Genomic DNA, 20074 nt, shown 5'->3' on the forward strand with positions numbered 1-20074 from the left:
TCATACTTCTACCTACTTATATGCCAATAGAGCAACTTTTGCCTTAACACGTGTTTGTACAGGATTCCACAGATACAACAGCTACACGAAGCAAATTACTACATATTCACAAATACACTGACTCAACCCTGTATCACTTCCAAGAACACTCCTACAATAATGTTTCTTCACAGCTCAAAACTATCAGTGTCTACTGAAAAAAAATGAACTCTTACCTGGTAGTTCAAGCTGCCTTACCCTCTGACCAAAGGCTCCATTTCCAGAATGAATTCCCATTCCTCTTCCTCATGAAAAATCATCTATATTGTAGCTCTAACAGAATTCTTAACATTACTTACACACAAACTGTGCTTTCTCACCTTCTTGCTCATGTTTCTGCACCAGCTCAGTAAACCATCCCTTTGTCATAACAGGGTATGCTTTCTTAGTCATTTAACTACTTTTATAACTACCTGCCTTTGTACCTTTCACTCCCATCCAGAAAATAAACTCGGGTGGAAACTGTCTTACAAATTTTTATAGGGCCAATGGTTAGCACCAAGATTAATATCAGAATCTGTGTTGGATTAACCTCTTATAACCAAAATCCCATGCATTTGAAGGATGGGCTCAAACAGCATTTCTAACAAGAAAAAGAGATAAAGTTGAAGGCAGTAAATGGGTTTAGCTTAGAGAAGAAAAGCAATTTCCCATTTTCAGTATAAACTCCCCTATTGTTTCCACTAACCCTGTTCTACCACTCCAGCCCTGATACCCTGCCCGTCTTTATCTCCCAGTCTATCAGTTCCCTCCTGGCATCACTTTTCTTTTTACCACATGGTCAATCTTTGTCACCAAAAACCTTCGCTTTCTTTTATTTTTTCATCTCCACGGACACTTCAACCTTGAATCAACTAGTTTTGTTTTGTTTTCAGTTCTGAGTGGGAAAGCTTACAACATCATACTGATTGGAATTTTAAATATGTGATTTAAATAATAACAGTAATAGTAACACCATGACCACCACCAATGGCAGCTAACATTTAATGATCATTTACCATGTTCAGGCACAAGGCTCGTTCAATAACCCTATAAGGTTATAAGTAAAGAAACAGACCTGGAAATGCTAATTAACTTGACCATTTTAAGAGACCAAAAAGCAGAACTGAAATTTGAACTAAGGCAGTCTGACTGCAGGGCAGATTAGTCACTGTGCTACAGTTCTTCCCAAATGCAATCAAAGTTGTGCTGCCATTCACTCAGAGCTGATCAAACATTCCTTTATTCATTTCCTTACAATCCTTTTCTTCAAGCAAATGTTCCAACTTTCACTGATTCATTCATAGAAAAATATATTTATTCAGTCGCTGAACAAATGAAATAGTAATGTTGGTCACTGAGACCAACACGGAAGAGGAAGACATGATCTTTGCCTTCTATTTAAGTCCCCAAACTCCATGTGTCCCTTCACTCTCAGTAGAAATCATTAAACTAATATTTATTAGCACTTAAGGTGCCAAGCACTTTACATGTACAGAATCATGTAACCTATGATACAGTCCTCATTATTATTATTCCCATTCTACATAGAAAAAAACAAAAGCAACAAAAAAACAAGTGTGACTACATCAAATTAAAAAGCTTCTGCGCAGCAAAGGAAACCAACAAGAATGGAAAGGTAACCTACCAAATGGGAGAAAATACTTGCAAACCATATACTGATAAAGGGTTACTACATAATCTTATATATACTATAAATAATTCATATACCTCAATATCAAAAAATTAAAAGGAACAAACAAAAACCCACAAACAATCCAGCTTTAAAAATGGAAAGAGGCTCTGAATGAACATTTTTCCAAAAAAAGATATATGAATAGCCAACAGGTACATAAAAGATGCTCAGCATCACCAATCACCAGGAAAATGCAAATCAAAGCTACAGTGAAGTCTCATTTCACGCTGTCAGAATGACTACCATCAAAAAGACAAGAAATAAAAAGTACTGGCAAGCATGTGGAGAAAAGGGAATCCTTGTGTACTGTTGGTAGGAATGCAAATTGACACAGCCACTATGGAAAACAATGTGGAGATTCCTCAACAAATTCAAAAGAAGAACTACCGTAAGATCCTACAATTTCACTTCTGAGAATGTACTCAAAGGAAAAGGAAACACTAACCTGAAAAAATATCTGCATCTCTACACTCACTGCAGAATTCTCTACAATAGGGAAGAAGCAATCTGAATGTCAACTGATGGATGAATAAAGAAGACATATATTTAAAATGGGATATTATTCAGCCACAAAAAAGAGGGAAATCTTGCAACACCAGGAATGGATCTTGAGGGTATTATGCTAAGCGAAATAAGTCAGACAGAGAAAGACAAATATACCAAACCAAAACACAAAAACAAAACACAAACTCTTACGTACGGAGGACCGTCTCATGATTGCCAGAGGCACGTGTAAGGAGATGGGCAAAATGGGCAAGCGAAGTTGAAAGGCACAAACAAAAATTTACAGTTATAAAATAAGTAGGTCATGGGGATTTAATGTACAGGGAGGTACTACAGTTAACAACACTGGAATGTGTATTTCAAAGTCGCTAAGGGAGTAAATCCTAACAGTTTTAACTGAAAGAAGAAAAAATTTCAACTATGTGTGGTGATAGATGTTAACTTGACTTTACGTGGTAGTCATTCCTCAAAATACGGAATGATTATGTTGTACACCTACAACTAACACAATGTTATGTGACAATTCTATCTCAAAAATATTTTTTAAGCAAAAAACAGAGGCTCAGAAGTTATGTAATATGCCCAAGGTCACACAGCTAAAAAGAAGCAAAGCCAGGATCTAAAACCAGTCTAGATCCAGAATCCAAGCATTCATTAGAATGCCATCGAAGTTACTGATGCCATTAGGCTCCTGTCCCTCAACTTCTCTATCTACACCTAAAACATAATCCTCAGTAACAAATGTATTCAACACTGACTGATAACGCACTTGCCTTGTTTTGTTCCTTGAATACAACCTTGTTTCTGCACCAGAGATTGTACTTTTCTAAAACATTATTCCTCTAGGTCTGCCTTCCAATCATTATGACTCAACTTAAATGTCAACTAACCCTGACCCGTCCTGATCACCCTACCTAATATATCACCTTCAACTACAAATTGTCCGTCACATGAAATCGGTTTTATTTCCTCCACAGCTATTTATCACAACCTAAAATGATCAGTTGCTTACTTCTCCCCGCTAGAATAAAAATTCCAAAGAGGATAGAGACCTTGTCTATCTTGCTCACTGCTACATCTTCAGTGCTTCAAACAATGCCTGGCACAAAGCAGGTACTGGATATTTACAGAACAGATGCCAAAACTTCTGCTACACATTAGGATGACCAAAATAAAAAAGGTACAGTTCTTAATAAACTCCTGGTCTTTAGATTTATAAATATGTACCTCCTCCAATTCTATATTAAAGGATGACCAGCTCCTAACATTTTTAGTGGCTAACCTCTTCACCTGTCGTGTTAAATCTGTCCCCAAGATCTCCCTTAGACCTCCCCCCAAGGATTATCCCCTCTCTCACTTCTTTAATTTCTCCTTCTCCACTTACTGAGCATTTCCCACCTACCCTCCCACACTCAAATAACCTTCCCTCAGCCCTGCTGCTGCTGCTGCTGCTAAGTCACTTCAGTCATGTCGGACTCTGTGTGACCCCATAGACGGAAGCCCACCAGGCTCCCCCGTCCCTGGGATTCTCCAGGCAAGAACACTGGAGTGGGTTGCCATTTCCTTCTCCAATGCATGAAAGTGAAAGTGAAGTCTACATCTGGCTATTACCCCAAAGTATCCCATAGACTCCTTAACCACACCTCTCTTACAAACACACCTTGACCACTTCCTCAAAAGTCACCAGTGGCCTGGATAGTATCCTCACTTTCTTCAACATTTAACCCTGCTGAGGACTTTCAGTCCAACCAGAGGTGCTGCTCTGCCACAGTTCTCTTAATTTTTTAAAAGCTTTTTTGACCTTACTTCACTGTCTCCCTTCTCTCACACCTTTAAACTTGATTTTCACTAGAACTTCATCCTCTATTCTTGCTCATTCTTTGTCTCTGAAACATTTCACCTTTTCCTCTGTCTCAACTAGTGCCCCGTACCAATAATTATATCATTCATTCAGAACCTAAATTCCAGCTCCACTTTCCCCATTAATATTTAGTATGAAATGTGACTGAATTCTTAAGCAAATCCTCAATAAAGAATAGTTGCTGGCCATGACTTAGAAAAAATAATGTGAACTAAAATAATGTTCTGAACAAGCACTGGAAGGCAATTTCATAAACTTAAGGCTTGTTTCGTGAGTACTTCTTGAAATACAGTACGTGAACTAATTCTTCACTGATTTTAATTGACAGCTTGTACAAAAATAAACCAAAGACTAAAAATCATTCATACACTTTATATACGTGGTTAATCTATATTAATTTTGCCTAAAACTGTTTATACAGTTCTAAATACACAGAAACAGTATTACTGCACAAATACAGTAGTAGAAAGCTAAAACAGGGAACATGCTAGTCACAAATTATTGCGTAAGTCTGGAAACAACATATGAAATAAATTCAAATTCTTTAAAAGGGGTTTGTAAAGATACACCTACAGTGGCATAATTAAAAGACTCACAGCTCAAAATTACACCTAATTATTAGAGCAAACTGTCCATTGAGGTTTTGTGCTATTTTCAAAAACATTAGCAAGAAACAGACTTGTGACATTGTGGCCTTCAATTTAGATAGCAAAGGGTAGTTAGTTATACACATTTATATCAGTATGATAAAACTACTCAAGTCCCAATCCTGTAAACAATAATACAGACCAGAAGAAATGTTTACCCAGAAAAAGTGAAGCTCTATCTTTACAACTCTCTGAGGTGGGCAGGAGCCACAATACACACTGGTCAACCACAAATACCTGACTCACAGCCTAGCCCCTCTCATATGAGAGAAAATGGCATCTGGTTATTACCGAACAAACTGCACATTCAAAAACTACAGTGAACTCTGTAACTTGTTCGACAAAAACCCTCCTATGCTTTCCCTAGGTACTGCAAGAAGGTGTGAGGGGGAAAAAAAGATGAAGCCAGCTCGCAATTACCACTGCCAAAGCCAAGCTGGTGAAACAAGTCAGTCACCATGCTTCAAGGTATGTGGCATGTAAAGGCATGGACAGGAAAATAGGAGAGCCTTAAGCAAAAAGACACCTACATTTTAAGAAAAAGAAAATGAAAGTGATTTCACATCTCCTCCACCAAGGGAGCTAGCTGTAGGTGCACCCAGTCTTGAAAGAAATCCTAGGAGCTACTCAAATGTTCTAGTTGGTGGCAGCTGATCACTACACCAGCTGTCACCTTTTGAAGTTTTTCAGGTTTCCCCTTTTCCCCCTACAAAACCCCCTCTAGTCTAAGGCCGGAAAGTCACTGAGGAAATAGAACAGAAGATGAAGGGAAATGGCCGATGGGACAGCAGACCACGAGAGCTGCTGTAACCACGTCTCCAGAGGATCCAGAGGTCTAGTTATCAAAGTACAGCTCTAGAAATCTGCATCAGACACCTTTCACATCCAGGGAAAACCTCCATCTGTATCCCTTTCGCATGTATCTCGTAAACTGAAATCCCCTGTCTTATCCTAAACTCATCCTATATATATGACATTATCCTTAACCGATACCATTGCTTCCCTTGGTGAAAGGCAGATTTTTTTTTTTTAAGGGAGGCGGAAAGGTGAGGATGGAATGTCCTGAGGGAATGGGGGGAGGGGCGGGGGGTGAGAAATACGTGCAAATACCATTGCGGCAAAGACACTGGACACGCCAGTTCCCTCATCGCTCCTGCAAATTCTCTTCGTGCATGACCCTCCGCTCAGCCCTCCTCCTGTTTCAACAATACACAGACACGTGTCCTAACCGACCCGCACCATCACCTTTTCTAGCACTGCACGCTCCCCGCTTCCACCCTCCCTCGCCCCCCAACAAAGACAGTCACACACACTTAAAAGAGCAGAAACTGCTGCCACCGCACCCTCCTTTCTCAGTAAGTGCTTCTACCATCTAGCATCCAGTACTGGCTGAAAGACAGCTCGATAAACACGTATGTAGACAGACACACACACTGACACTGACACACACACACGGGCGCACATGCAGCATGTGGCGCAAGGAAGGGCACCCGGAGACGCACCTGGAGGCCGGGTGTCCAGCGCTGCTGCCCCCCTGGTCCCTGTCACTGAGCGCAGCTGTGTAAATCCTCCGGTAGCGGTCGGCCAGGGCCCGGCCTGACAGGAGCAGCTGGTAGTGACCCCGGGAGTCCGGGGCCGGCAACCCCAGCCCCAGCCCCGCGGCCGCCAAGGAGCCCTCGGGAAGCGGCATGAACAGCGCCCCCGGCGCCGGGGAGGAAGAGATGGTAGCGGCCGGGAAGAATCCGTCTCCGCCGGGCCCCGAGGAGGCGGCGGCGGGAGAGGCGGTAGCTGCGCACATCATCCTCCTCGCCGCCGCCTCGTCCCCGCGGGCCGGGCAGGCAGACACGCGCGCGCACACACAGCCCTTTTCCAACGACGACGGCTCCGGCGGCGGCCTCTCGCTCCCGCAGCAGCTGAGACTACAAAGACAGCGACCTCCTCCTTCTCCTCCTTCTTCTCCTCCTCCCCCCCGCGCCGCCCTCGCCACTACTGGGGCCGCTCATCTAACCCCGCCACCCCGGGAGTGTGAGGAGGAGGCGGTGCCGCCGCTGCACCCGCCGCCGCCTCCGCTGCCACCGCCGGAGCCACCCGCAATGGGAAGCGGCCGGCCGTACTGGGCATGCGCCACTCCTCGCGCACGCTCAGTCCCTCCGGCCCCCCGTTCCCGCCCCACTCCCTCTCCGCCGCCACTGCCTCCGCCTCCGGGCATTGGGTGTGGGGCCGGAGAGGCTTGCGGGATCGGGGAAAAATCCACTTCTCCGGGTTTTACTAGCAGCTTGAGGAAGAATCAGGAAAGTGCTGGGGAGGCTGTCAGCTCCAGCCTGTCGGCTTCAGGTACCTGGGTTCCATCCAGGTGGGAGAACTGGGATCTGAAAGACAGACCCGGTGCCCGCCGCCGGAGAATGATCGTTCTGTATTCCTTTTCCCTTTCCCCAAAGTGTACGCTGCCAGCGGGAAGATTTACTGTGAATGGTGCTGATTGAAGTCAGAATTCAAGGCAAAGGAGGCCAGCCGAATTAGAAGTATCTTTGGTGGTCTTAGTTTGGGTTTTTTGTCACTAGGATTTAAGTCTGTTAAAAATAGCTTTTACTTACCAAAGACAGGTAGTAATTTGGTGCACCCTCTTTTTTTTTTTTTTTTTTTTTTTCTGTGAAATTATAACTCCCAGGTAGGAGAGTATTCACAAGCCAAAGTCTTTCCCAAGTTCTTGTTCTTAACATTTATATCCGAGCTAAGTCTTAATGCAGTAGTGCTTCTCTCAAATATTCTTTCTTTAACTCCACATTCACCCTAAGAGGGGGGCACTCATCTCTTGACAGTGGAAACTTCATAGCTTATCTTTCTCAGCCCAGACTTACTAAAGATAATTCTTGAATATGACCTGAAACTACAACTGTGACAGACTGTGTAACATAAGCAAATGTCAAATCTACCAAAGATCTTATCAGTGTTATCTATAAGTGTAATATTTGCTGAGTCCCCTCTTCCCAGTTATTCTACTGCTGCTGCTGCTGCTGCTAAGTCGCTTCAGCCGTGTCCGACTCTGTGCGACCCCAGAGACGGCAACCCACCAGGCTCCCCCGTCCCTGGGATTCTCCAGGCAAGAACACTGGAGTGCGTTGCCATTTCCTTCTCCAATGCATGAAACTGAAAAGTGAAAGTGAAGTCGCTCAGTCGTGTCTGATTCTTAGCGACCCCATGGACTGCAGCCTACCAGGCTCCTCTGTCCATGGGATTTTCCAGGCAAGAGTACTGGAGTGGGGTGCCATCGCCTTCTCAGAGTTATTCTACTAACTTCTTCCAAGTAAATGCTCTAGAAATATATGTGCCAAAGCACCCTGATTCCTATTAAATTTTATCCTTTTGGTTTTTTAATATATATTTATTTTAATTGGATGCTAATTATTTTACATTATTGGTTTTGCCATACATTAACATGAATCCGCCACGGATGTACATGTGTTCCCCATCCTGAACCCCTCTCTCACCTCCCTCCCCATACCATCCCTCTGGGTCATCCCAGTGCACCAGCCCCGAGCATCCTGTATCATGCATCGAAGAGTTTGCTTAACTGCATAGTCTCAACGAAATCATTTTTAAGTCTTATATCCCAGTGCTTTTGGTTTCCCCAGTGGCTCAACGGGAGACACAGGAGACGCAGGGTCAATCTCTGGGACCCGAAGACCCCCTGGAGAAGGAAATGGCAACCCACTCCATGGAAATCCCATGGACAGAGCAGCCTGGTGGGCTACAGTCCAAAGGGTCACAAGGAGTCGAATATGACTGAGCACATAAGTATACATATCTTTTATGTACTTACTGCCTCTTAAGCCTCTTTGAATGTTCTTCTTTAGCAGGAAAAAAAAAAAAATCAAGCCCTGTTTACTGTTTGGAGAAGTACAAGCAAGCAGTGGAGAAATTAAAATAATTCTGGTTTTTATGGGGAGACAGTGCTAAAGGATTCCTTTTTATCTGGGGCTTTGAATAATAAATGGATATCATTTTGATTTTAAAAAAATAAGTAGAAGTGGGATAATAAAGCCATAGGACAAAGGACAGGCATGAGAAATCATAGTATTTTTGTCATGTGAGTAGCTCTGTTGTACAGATCTTGTATTTATCTTGCTGCCTTAGCTATCTTATAAGCTCCTTCAGAGTTTTTTGTTTATCTTGATGTCTTCCTTAGCACCTGGTCTAGAACCTTGCGAATGGTAGATATCCAGCAGTTATTTGTTAGGTGAAATTCCCTGTGCTGATGCTCCACCATGGTTACCCACCTGTGTTGAACAGAAACGGCCTGTCCTGCTCCTTGCTCCCCCCTCCCATCCTCTCTTCCCATCCCCCCACCCCACTACCAACCCTGGGATGGGAGCCAAGACACAACAGAGGCAGCTAAATGCTGGTGGAGTTAAAGGTCGAACTCCTAGCGGCTCTAAGGGCTAATGTTGCAAGAGCCAGAGAGATAGCCAAAAGGCTCTGGCACGGGAAAGTTTGGGTTCTGACTCTGCTATTTGTATGTCATCGGGCAAGTTTCATCCTCTGAAGGGGCCTCCCTAGTAGCTCAGCTGCTAAAAAATCTGCTTGCAACGCAAGAGACCCTGGTTCGATTCCTGGTTCGATTCCTGGGTTGGGAAGATTCCCTGGAGACAGGATAAGCTACCCATTCCAGGTATTCTTGGGCTTCCCTTGTGGCTCAGCTGGTAAAGAATCCCCCTGCAGTGTGGGAGACCTGGGTTCGATCCCTGGGTTGGGAAGATCCTCTGGAGAAGGGAATGGCAACCCACTCCAGTATTCTGGCCTGGAGAATTCCACAGTCCATGGGGTCACAAAGAGTTGGACAGGACTGAGTGACTTTCACTTGCATCCTTTGAAACAAGGTCAAAATAATACTGCAGGAGATTGTGGGAGGACTTCACCTTGTCAGGTGGCTTTTCACAAATGGTTACACACAAAGCAGAACACACTAGACTTTTCCATAAGGACTGGAATGATGCTTGTGTCTGTTTCCCCAGTTCATCCCCACCTCCTAGCACAGACGCTAGCCCTAAGCAGCAGGGAAATAGACATTGGTTCAATGAATGAATATGTGAATGAACAAATGTTGCTGGCAGAGAGAACTATTTGCAGCTCAGGCTCAGGTGGCCTGTGCACTCACTGTCCATTTAGAGCTAGTGGAGACTGACCTGGAGCATCTGTCTCCGAGTTCCCCCTTACCCGTTCCTTAATTTCCCTTGGGTCCTTACAGAACCCTTCGGTCCCAGACAGGCCCCTTCCCGAGCCTTCTGGGTACACACAAAACCCGGTAGCTGGATAATTTTTAAAGAATCCCGTTGTCACTGAGCGGCGCCACTAGGCGTGCGCAGAGTCGCACACATGCTCACTTAGGTATCCGAGGGTGGCGTTTATCTTGCGGTTGGCAGCTTTTCCTCCCACGGCAGCGGTAGCGGCCGCTCTACCCTAAATTGATAGCCAGTGCAGCGTTTTTTCTCCTCTTCTTCCTGATTCCGCATTGTGCGCTCCCGGGTCACTGCAACTTGCTACTCCCTGCCCTGGCAGCTAGGCAGCTTGGAAGGCTCCCTTGGGGTTGGCGGGGAATAGGGCGCCAGCCGGGAGGGAAAGGGCATTTGGACTCACCCTTGACTCCACTGTCCAGGGGACCTGAAAGGGAGGGTGTCCCCAACCCCACCCAAGGCAAGTCTCGAGGGTCACCTGAAGCACCAATGCAAACGAGAGAAGTGGATTTCTCAAAATGTACAAAAGCAAGTGTCCCCTCACGCCAGTTACTGTTCGCACTACTATCGAAAGCCCTGTGTTGGGAAGGCGGAGGCGGGGTGGGGGGAGCTCTCACTATTCAAGAAAATGTGCAGAATGAAAAAAACATATAGAGGGCTTTGCTATTGTTTTTCCAGACCCATTGAGCCGGGCTCTAGTACTTTCCGTGCTGCCATCTTAGCTTTATCTTCTGGCCGGGCTGGGCGTGTGTGTGCAATCGTGTTAGGAGGAAGGGTAGAGGCGTGGAGGGGGCATTGGGCGGGTTGGGTGTCAGAACTGGCCAGACAGGAGTTCAGGGCACAGTCACCCTCAAAGAACATTGCACTAAGGCAAATCCTGACTTTTCCCATTTTATTAGTGAAACACATGCATAGTATTTTTTTATAGTCTTTGTGGTAGATATCATGCTCATTTCTCGAAAACATCTCTCCTCTCTATGATCGTAGAAGACCATGGCTTCATCTTTTATCCCTATGACAGAGTTTGTCGCTCTTTTCCACCTGACATTACAAACCTGGGACTACAATTTTCTGAACTCTTACCGGATTTACATCTTTTGTACTCTATCTTTAAGTAGATCTTTTAAAGGAAGCTATAAATGCCGATGTAGTAAATAACAAGCATAAACCATAAAGTGTATGTAAGAGGACACTGATTGATATTGTTAGTTTTATTTAAAAGGTTAATATTGTATTAATGCTACACAAGATTTCAAACACAGGAAGCATGTATATAATCAGAAACATCAAGACTGCTGGAAATGTGGTCAATGTCAAGAATCTGAGTTTGTTTCCTGGATTTGTACGATAATGCATGTAAAAACCAAGATTGGTGGCTCAGAGCATCTTAAAACAAGCTTAGTAGCTGAGAACAATTTGGAAGGCAAAAATACTCCAGAAATTCTTCACTCTTCAGAAGCCACTTTCTAAAGACCACAGAATTCTGCATTCTGGACAAATATGACCATATTGCACTTTAAAATGAAATATATTTCATATAATTTAATACTGTAAACTAAATATAAGTCAGCATGGTGATTGGAATTCTTTTAAACAAAAATCACATATTAGATCCCCTAGATACACTGACTTATTACTTTAAACAACTACTTTTAGAGCCTTGGAAGAAGGATCAGTAATTTGTAGTCATGAAGAGTTAATGCTTTTACCTTTTGATTCATATTAGTTTTAAAAGATACAAATTTTATGTCCAAATTTTCCTACAAATAAAAATATCTAGATTCTAGGGGCCCTGAGTTAAATTTTCATCCCTGAAAAATGTTTCTAAAATATTGATTAGTAAAAATATTCTTTGAAGTATGTAAATTCACTAATATATATCTGAATGCAAATCACAGTTTAAAAAAATCTCCTTGTGATTTGTTTTAGCCCAGAGGAAGCTGTCACAACTGATACAGAAATTCATATGAAGTATAACTCTGAGAGAAATGTCTTGAAAACTTCAATATAGTTTATAAATTATTAGGTTGATCTTTATTACTAAGGTTAAATAGTTTAATATTAAATCATATTCCTCAAACCCTAAAGGACTATTGAAGTTTTTCTATAGAATAGCAATTTTACAATGTCAAATTTTCCTTGAACTATATTATTTTTAATAGGGTTCTTGGCTAATCCAGATATCAGGATATATCTAAATGACTCTAAACTGATTATACTAAGCTCTTATTTTAAAGACATTTAGCCTCCCTGAGGCTGTTTTCTCATCAGTAAAATGAGAGTAATAATAACACCTAGTTCATTAGCTTCTTTGAGGATTAATTTAAATAACATGTATGAAGGACTTGCTAAGCACATTGTCTGGCAGGCAATAACTATTATTATCATGTGTGGTGCTCTGTTTGAGGTGTATCCTGATCTTGTGCTAGAGGAAGTGACAGAACAGTTACACAGTTTGAGTTGTTTCCTCACAGAGTCCTATCCACAAGTACAGATTTACTATATCGTGACATGACAAGAAGAATTGAATCTAAAGACTATTCATTTCCCTAAAATACTCTGTTCTTGGATGATTTGTTACTTCACAAAATATATTGCTTATTTTCATTAATTGAGTTTCTGGAATTTTAACTGATGGCTATATTTTTGACATCTAATAATCAAAAGATTATAGTTCCTTCTCAAGTGGCTGGTGGCACTTCCAGGGTCAAAAATTATAAATCACCCATGGCTCACATTCTCTTGTTAATTTATCTGTAATTAACATCAAAATCAGCCCCACCCAGTTCAACTTCCTGTTTTGATCAATAGTTTGACTTTTATATTTTGAAAGTAAAAAGGAGTTGATTTACTAGCTCTTCATAAATAATTCTCTTAAAAATATTTTGCTTCTTCTTTATCATGTCAAATTTGTCTTGTAACTGGGCCAGACGCAGTTTAAAAAGTTTTAGAACATATACTTCATGAAAAATTGTTCTGCTTTTCCTAAATTAATTTGTGGTCAGTAATACTGTTTCAGTTCAGACAAAATAATCATATCTGTATAATATCGAATGTTGAGAACTAGATTATTTATTTATGTGGTGGAGCAAAGACAACACAGCTTCCCAAGAAAAGATGTGGCTTCCTTGCAGGTAGTCCTAACATCCATATCACTGGGCAGGTGGAATGAGGTACCAGTAATTTTCTTGTTTGCTCTTGAGCTTATTCCTGCAAACTTCATTTTCCAGGCTCTGTTTCAGCTAGCTTCAAATTAGGTTAAGCCTGTGGGATGAGATGGGTGATTGGAAAGTGGGAAGGAGGGGAAACTGTGCCTCTCCCATCCCCCACCCTCATTGCTCTTTCCATTTTGGAGCAATAGCACTTCTGTGGTTCCAGCTTCTCCTTCCATGATCCAGCTCCAGCCAGCTACCCTCTGTTGTACAACCAATTCACACTGGGCAGCCCTGGCTCCTGGAATCTGGTAACAGTTTCTCCTCCTGTGGGATCTCCATCGCCAGGGATTATAGTAGTTTCCTGCTGATATTACTCCTTGAGATGTCTCTATCCCTCCTTTGGCTTTTCAGCTCCTTCAGTACCATTGCAATTAGTCCTCCATATTCAGTCCCCTCTCTGAAAGACCTGGCATGCACTTGTTTGTTTTCCTGATTGGACTCCAAGTGAGGCGGATAGTCTCCCATCTACATAATAGACCTGAATTGGCTCCTTAGCCAAATGATGACATGTCATCGTCTTTCATCTCATCTTTAAAGCTTGTAGATCTGACCTCAATTAGCAAAACAGGAACCTACTTTGAGAATGATACTGACTGACTCACTGTACCCATTCCAAATCCCCTTCTTCCATTCCTGCCTCTACTTTAGAGACAGAAAAAAAAAAAAAGAAGAAGAAGAAGTATTCTCCCTGGGAGACTCTCCTACATCTAAGATTGGCTTTGGGGCACAATTCAGGCCGGCAGGATGAAGGAGAATCTGCTGGTACTTGCTCTGTGGTCTCTCTCTTTCCACCTCAAAGATGGTCAGTATAGTTGATATTTGTAGCTGTGAGCTAAGACATATGAGATAAATGCCAAGGGCATCACTGACATCATCCTTGATATGTGGAGCCACTGAACAAAGTTATTTTTATGATAAAAAAAAAAACCTTTCTTGCTTTATGCAAGTCAAACATCAAAAAGTTCACTGCAGTGTTTTATGTCATGCCTTCAGGTTTATTAACGATTTCTGCAGTGCTGTGCCTCCCAGATATCCTCCAGGTCTGAGGCACTTATTCCCCCAGCTGCTGGGAGCATTGACCACTAGCTGCTCACAGCAAAGCCCCTTCTGTAAGTTGCCCTTGGTCTTAGAGAGTTGTCCAGGATTCCAAGCTTCCAGCCCCTCCACAGGGGGAGCCCCCATCAGTTCACTGTCAATGAGGTGTACAAAGCCCTGGCCCTCTGACCATACTTCAGGATGACTTTGAAGAGCCGCGCTAGCTCACATCTCTCCAGTAACTAAGGCCTTTGTTCCAACTGCCCTGCATCAATTTCTCTTTCTCACCTGCTTTTCTCACTCATTCACAGGCAGTATTGTTTAAAGGACTTTATGATAAACTTTCGACATGCAAGTTTCCTTCTCTAAGTCTGTTTCTTAGGGAGCCTGACTTGTCGGTTAGTGTGGATAGTGGGCTGAAGATGCAGACTCTAAAACAGGATTTGGGAGCTGGGTCACCCACTGGTTAGATGACAATGAGGACCCCATCTGTGGTGGATGGTTTCTAAAGTGACACCATGATCTCTGTCTCCTAATACCCCTGCCCTTGTATGAACCTCTCCTCTTGTGTTTGGACCTGCAAATTCTTTCTAACCAATAGGATACGGCACAGTGACAGGGCGTACATATGTGTGACTAGGTTACATAATATCACAACTCCCATCTTTCTGGGACCCTTTCTTTTTTTGCTGACTTTGAAGAAGCTAGCTACCATATTGTGAGCCACTGTATGGAGAGGGCCACATCGCAGGGAGCTGATGGCATGTTCTGATCAACAGCCAACAAAGACTTAGTTCTTCAGTCCGGCAGCCTACAAGAAACCTAATTCTGCCAAAAAAATGTATGAGTGTGAGAGTGGTTCCTCTCCCAGCTGAGTCTCATGAGACTATAGCCCCAGAGGACACCTTGATTGCAGAAGATAGAGCCAAGCCATGATAATATGTGTCATTTTAAGCCAGTAAGTATGTGATAACATTGCACTGCAGAAGGACAATGAAATGTTGAGTTAGGGGTTCAGTGGTCTGAGGCATGCCAGATGCCTGCTACAAAGTATAGGGTAGGCTGTCACACCTTACACCTTACACTTGCTACCACAAAGGAGGGACAAGATCTGCTAGGCTTCTCTGAGTTCTGCAGGTGTATTTGATTGAGAATATTGCTCTGACACATTTTGTGAATGACACAGATGGCTGCCAGCTTTAAGTGGTGCCCAGAACAGGAAAGTGCTCTGCACCATCTTTTAAGTGTGGGGCAAGGACTTCTGCTTCTTGGACTACACAGCATGACAGCATGTATGATATTAATGTATTAGTGGCGGGGAAAGATGCAATGCAATGAATGGAAAGTTTCAATGGGAGAATAACAAAGAAGAGCATGGCCACATGACCTTTAGAATAAAAATCATAAACTACTGAAAATAGCTCCTGGCACACTGTGTGGGCCAGGAAAATGGGAAGAGCACCTCATCATGAGATGTCAGGTGGCTAGAACTGCCCAGCAGGAGCTAGGTTTTGCTGAATCCACCAACTTATAAGATCCAGGGGGCCCAAGAAAAACCTCTGGTAAGATGGAGTTAATATACTGAGGATTGGGTGTGAACAGGGCCAGAGAGCAAAAAAGCTGCCTGATTGTGTGGCTAGATGTCATCAATCCTTCTTGCACTGGTACCTGCGTCTAAGCTCACATGTGGCTGCATGGGATTGGAAGGGCCCTTATGACTGATGTAGAAGAGGAAGAAGGTTGAGCTTGGTGCAGGCATAAGATGACTTGGTAAGTAGGTGCAAGTTGACAGGAACTGCTGCTTGTCTATGATCTGATAAATATAATGAGGCAAAATCCTCTCAGTGATTCAAACTTCATGCATTGAGCATAGTCATCCATTTTGCATGTAAATGGCCTGAAGTAAGAATATGTAAGATCCATGGGTTGTAGCAGGTGGCTTGGCCATTTGGTAAGGGCCTGGAAGAAGAAAGATTGGAATATTGGGCAGAAGAAGATCTATGGAAGAGGCATGTGAACAGATCTGTGGGAGTGAACACAAAGTGTGACTTTCTTTGAATCACATGGTGATGCCCATAAGAGAATGTCCCACCATGACCACTGAGATAGAATGACTCCTCCAGTTGGTATCAGCTTCTATTTTTGTCCACCCAATAGGGGCACAGAGGGCACATGGACAGGATAGCCATGGTGCAGAGATGGAGGCTATGTGTGGGTGGCAAGGATGGAGGTTATGCATGGACCTTACAGGGAGGGCTGTCCCTTAACAATGCTGATCTAGCTACTGCTAATGCAGAATGTGCAATCTGCCAGCAAAATGAAGCATAGTTCCTCAAGAAAACGAGCCAGCCACTTGCTGGATATTTGATCACATTCCACCCTGGAAGGGTCAGTGATTCACCTGGGACTGATGCATATTTTGATATGGACTTGGATTCCCTGGGGCTTCCCTGGTGAGTGAGTGGTAAAGAATCCACCTGCAATACAGGAGCTGCTGCCGCTGCTGCTAAGTTGCTTCAGTCGTGTCTGACTCTATTCGACCCCATAGACGGCAGCCCACCAGACTTCCCCGCCCCTGGGATTCTCCAGGCAAGAACACTGGAGTGGGTTGCCATTTCCTTCTCCAATGCATGAAAGTGAAAAGTGAAAGTGAAGTCGCTCAGTCGTGCCCGACTTTTAGTGACCCCATGGACTGCAGCCTACCAGGCTCCTCCGTCCATGGATTTTCCAGGCAAGAGTACTGGAATGGTGTGCCATTGCCTTCTCCGGCAATACAGGAGACTTGGGTTTAATCCCTGGGTAGGGAGGATCTCCTGGAGAAGGAAATGGCAACCTGCTCAAGTATTCTTACTGGGAAAATCCCATGGACAAAGGAGCCTGATGGACTACCACCCATAGGTCTCAAAAGTGTCAGACACAACTGAGCAACTACACAAACATTGCATTCCCTACCCATATTGGCCAGCATCCTCATCTGAAGGCTTCCTCCTCCTAAGTTGCTTCAGTCGTGTCCGACTCTGTGCGACCCCACAGATGGAAGCCCACCAGGCTCCTCTGTCCTTGGGATTCTCCAGGCAAGAACACTGGAGTGGGTTGCCATTTCCTTCTCCAATGCATGAAAGTGAAAAGTGAAAGGGAAGTCGCTCAATCATGTCTGACTCTTTGTGACCCCATGGACTGCAGCCTACCAGGCTCCTCCATCCATGGGATTTTTCCAGGCAAGAGTACTGGAGTCGGGTGCCATTGCCTTCTCCGAATCTGAAGGCTTAGGGAGTTCTATTTCCCAGATATGAGACACTGAAAAGCATTGTCTCAGCCCAGGGTGTCCACTTTATGGTATATGTCTGTGTTAGATTGAATAATGACTCCCCCCACCAAAACTGTCCACATTATAATCCTCAAAGTCTGTGAATGTTACCTTACCTGTTACCTTACCTGGCAAAAGGCATCCCACATGACGGTAGTGGTAAAGAACCTGCCTGCCAATGCAGGAGACACAGGAGATGCGGGTTTGATCCCTGGGTCAGGAAGATCTCCTGGAGGAGGGCGTGGCAACCCACTCCAGTACTCTTGCCAGGAAAACCCCATGGACGGAGGAGCTTGGCTGGCTGCAGTCCATGGGGTCACAAAGAGTCTGACTCTGACTGAAGCGATTTAGCACGCACACATGCACACCAGGCAAAAGGGGTGTTGCAGATGTGATTGAATTAAAGATCCTCAGATGAGAAGAGCTCTCTGGATTATCCAGGTGGAACCAATAGAATCACAAGGGTGCTTACAAGGGGGAGGCAAGAGGCTCAGAGTGAGAGAAGGCACTGTGTCTGTGGAAGCAGGGTCAGAGGAGAGATGATGGCAGAAGCAGAAAAGAGAAAAGAAATCTGAAGATGCTCTGCTGCTGGCTTTGGTGGTGGAAGGAGGACTGTGAGCCAGGAAATATATATGACCTCTGGAGGCTGGAAAAACAGAGGAAACTAATCCTTCCCTGGAGCCTCCAGGAGGAGTATAGCCCTGCTGACACCTTGGTTTTTATGGCTTCTGACCTCTGAAAATGTAAGATAAATTTGGTCTTTTTTAACCCAGTAAGTCTGTGACAGCAACAAAAGGAAACCAATAAAATATCCATTGGCTCAGATGCTCAGTCATGTCTGACTCTTTGCAACCCAATGGACTGTAGCCCACCAGTCTCCTCTGTCCATGGGATTCTCCAGGCAAGAATACTGGAGCAGGTTGCCAGTGCTCGAGGTGGACCGTCTTGGCTGCTATAGGGTTCTTGCCCAGACTGATGCCCTTTCAGAACTGAGTCTCTTATTTCCGGTCAGAAGTGTTGTCTGCTGACAACTCACAGCTGAGCCCTCTCTGAGCCTTGGGCTCAGAAGTCAATGGAAGGTTGCTGTCTGGACCGTGGTTATGTCCCCTCCCTGAGGTGTAGTTTGCATCAAGTGACTTAAATTCCCCTTTATTATAATAATGGCTAAGCAAGAGGACAGAGTTTAATGTAAAGCCAAAGAAGCTGTGTTCTCTGAACCCCAGATGTTAGCAGTTTTAGCCAAACAGTTGCTTTAAAACTGTCAGGGCAGTCCTCATTACACTGTAGGGAAGAGTTGGCGTGCTCCCTGAAGGCACCTAACTCCCAGCTGGATGAAAGGAGGATGAGGACAGGGCGAGACAATAAACACCCCTGCGTTTCTGCTTCCTGACTCAGCAGTGAGACAGGCAGTGCCCCTCCCCCACTCATCCATCTTCTGTCATGGCTGCTCCGCCTGGTGATGGATGTAGCTGGGCACCAGGAACAAAGGAGATTAGGTGGGCAGCTAATGTTGTAGTTTAGCATGACCCACTGAGCGTCTCAACTAAGGTAGTCATCATGGAGGGGAGAGGACCACTTAAGAGGTAAGACACACAGGAAAAAGTGATCTCACGTGAAGGGTGAGGGGAATGGAGGATCCTCATGTCATTCCCAGTCTCTGGGTGGACCTTGGTGTCATTTATTGAAATAGAATCCAGGGAACAAAGGCTGTTTCAGGAAGGGAGATGAAGAGTGCTGTTTATCTTCTCTCTTTCTTGCTCTGAAAATAATTTGGGAGTATGTTTTTAGAGAATGTAATCACTCCCCTTACACGCATCCCTTTGCCAGTAGTTTTTGGCTCACTCCAAAAACCATTCCCAGAGAAGGCAAGGGCACCCCACTCCAGTACTTTTGCCTAGAAAATCCCATGGACGGAGGAGCCTGGTAGGCTGCAGTCCGTGGGGTCGCGAAGAGTCGGACACGACTGAGCGACTTCACTTTGACTTTTCACATTGGAGAAGGAAATGGCAACCCACTCCAGTGTTCTTGCCTGGAGAATCCCAGGGACGGACGGGGGAGCCTGGTGGGCTGCCCTCTCTGGGGTCGCACAGAGTCGGACACGACTGAAGTGACTTAGCAGCAGCAGCAGCAGCAGCAGCAGCAAAACCATTCCGGCCTTCCCTTATGGTTCAGCTGGTAAGGAATCCACCTGCAATGCGGGAGACCTGGATTCAATCCCTGGTTTGGGAAGATCCCCTGGAGACAGGAAAGGCTACCCACTCTAGTATTCTGGCCTGGAGAATTCCATGGACTGTATAGTCCATGGGGTTGAAAAGAGTCGGACACGACTGAGCGACTTTCACTTCACAAACCCACTCCAGGATTCTTGCCTGGGAAATCCCCTGGACAGAGGAGTCTCTGGTGGGCTACAATCCATAGGGTCATGAAGAGTCAGACATGACCTAGCCACTAAATAACAACAAAACCTTTTCCCTACACAGCCGTCATCTTTAAAAATTGTATCATATGCAATAAAATATTTTCCAGCAATAAAAAGGAATATATCCTACCAAACGGATGA

The 20074-nt window shown here is 44.3% G+C and overlaps 1 protein-coding gene and 1 long non-coding RNA gene across 15 annotated transcripts in view; one reads left to right on the forward strand and one right to left on the reverse strand.

The window, feature by feature from the left end:
• The window catches only part of MYCBP2 (MYC binding protein 2), a 269649-nt gene extending 262832 nt beyond the window's left edge, over window positions 1-6817 (reverse strand). For 11 of the 13 annotated variants that reach the window (XM_070800632.1, XM_070800635.1, XM_070800636.1 and 8 more), the window contains exon 1: window positions 6229-6816. In XM_070800632.1, coding sequence (XP_070656733.1) covers window positions 6229-6527 — 299 coding nt within the window. In that variant the 5' untranslated portion in view covers window positions 6528-6816. Of the gene's footprint in view, window positions 1-6228 lie in introns of all 13 variants that reach the window. The other 2 variants (XR_011569887.1, XM_070800637.1) reach the window with 2 other exon arrangements.
• Window positions 6818-6917: 100 nt separating this feature from the next.
• Window positions 6918-20074, forward strand: part of LOC139186291 (uncharacterized) — a 213109-nt gene continuing 199952 nt past the window's right edge. The window contains exon 1 of one of the 2 annotated variants that reach the window (XR_011569889.1): window positions 6918-9395. This is a non-coding gene — a long non-coding RNA (uncharacterized lncRNA). The remainder of the gene's footprint in view (window positions 9396-20074) is intronic. The other variant, XR_011569890.1, reaches the window with a different exon arrangement.

Source organism: Bos indicus, chromosome 12 (genome assembly GCF_029378745.1).
Source record: "Bos indicus isolate NIAB-ARS_2022 breed Sahiwal x Tharparkar chromosome 12, NIAB-ARS_B.indTharparkar_mat_pri_1.0, whole genome shotgun sequence".
In the NCBI taxonomy this organism is placed as follows: Eukaryota; Metazoa; Chordata; class Mammalia; order Artiodactyla; family Bovidae; genus Bos; species Bos indicus.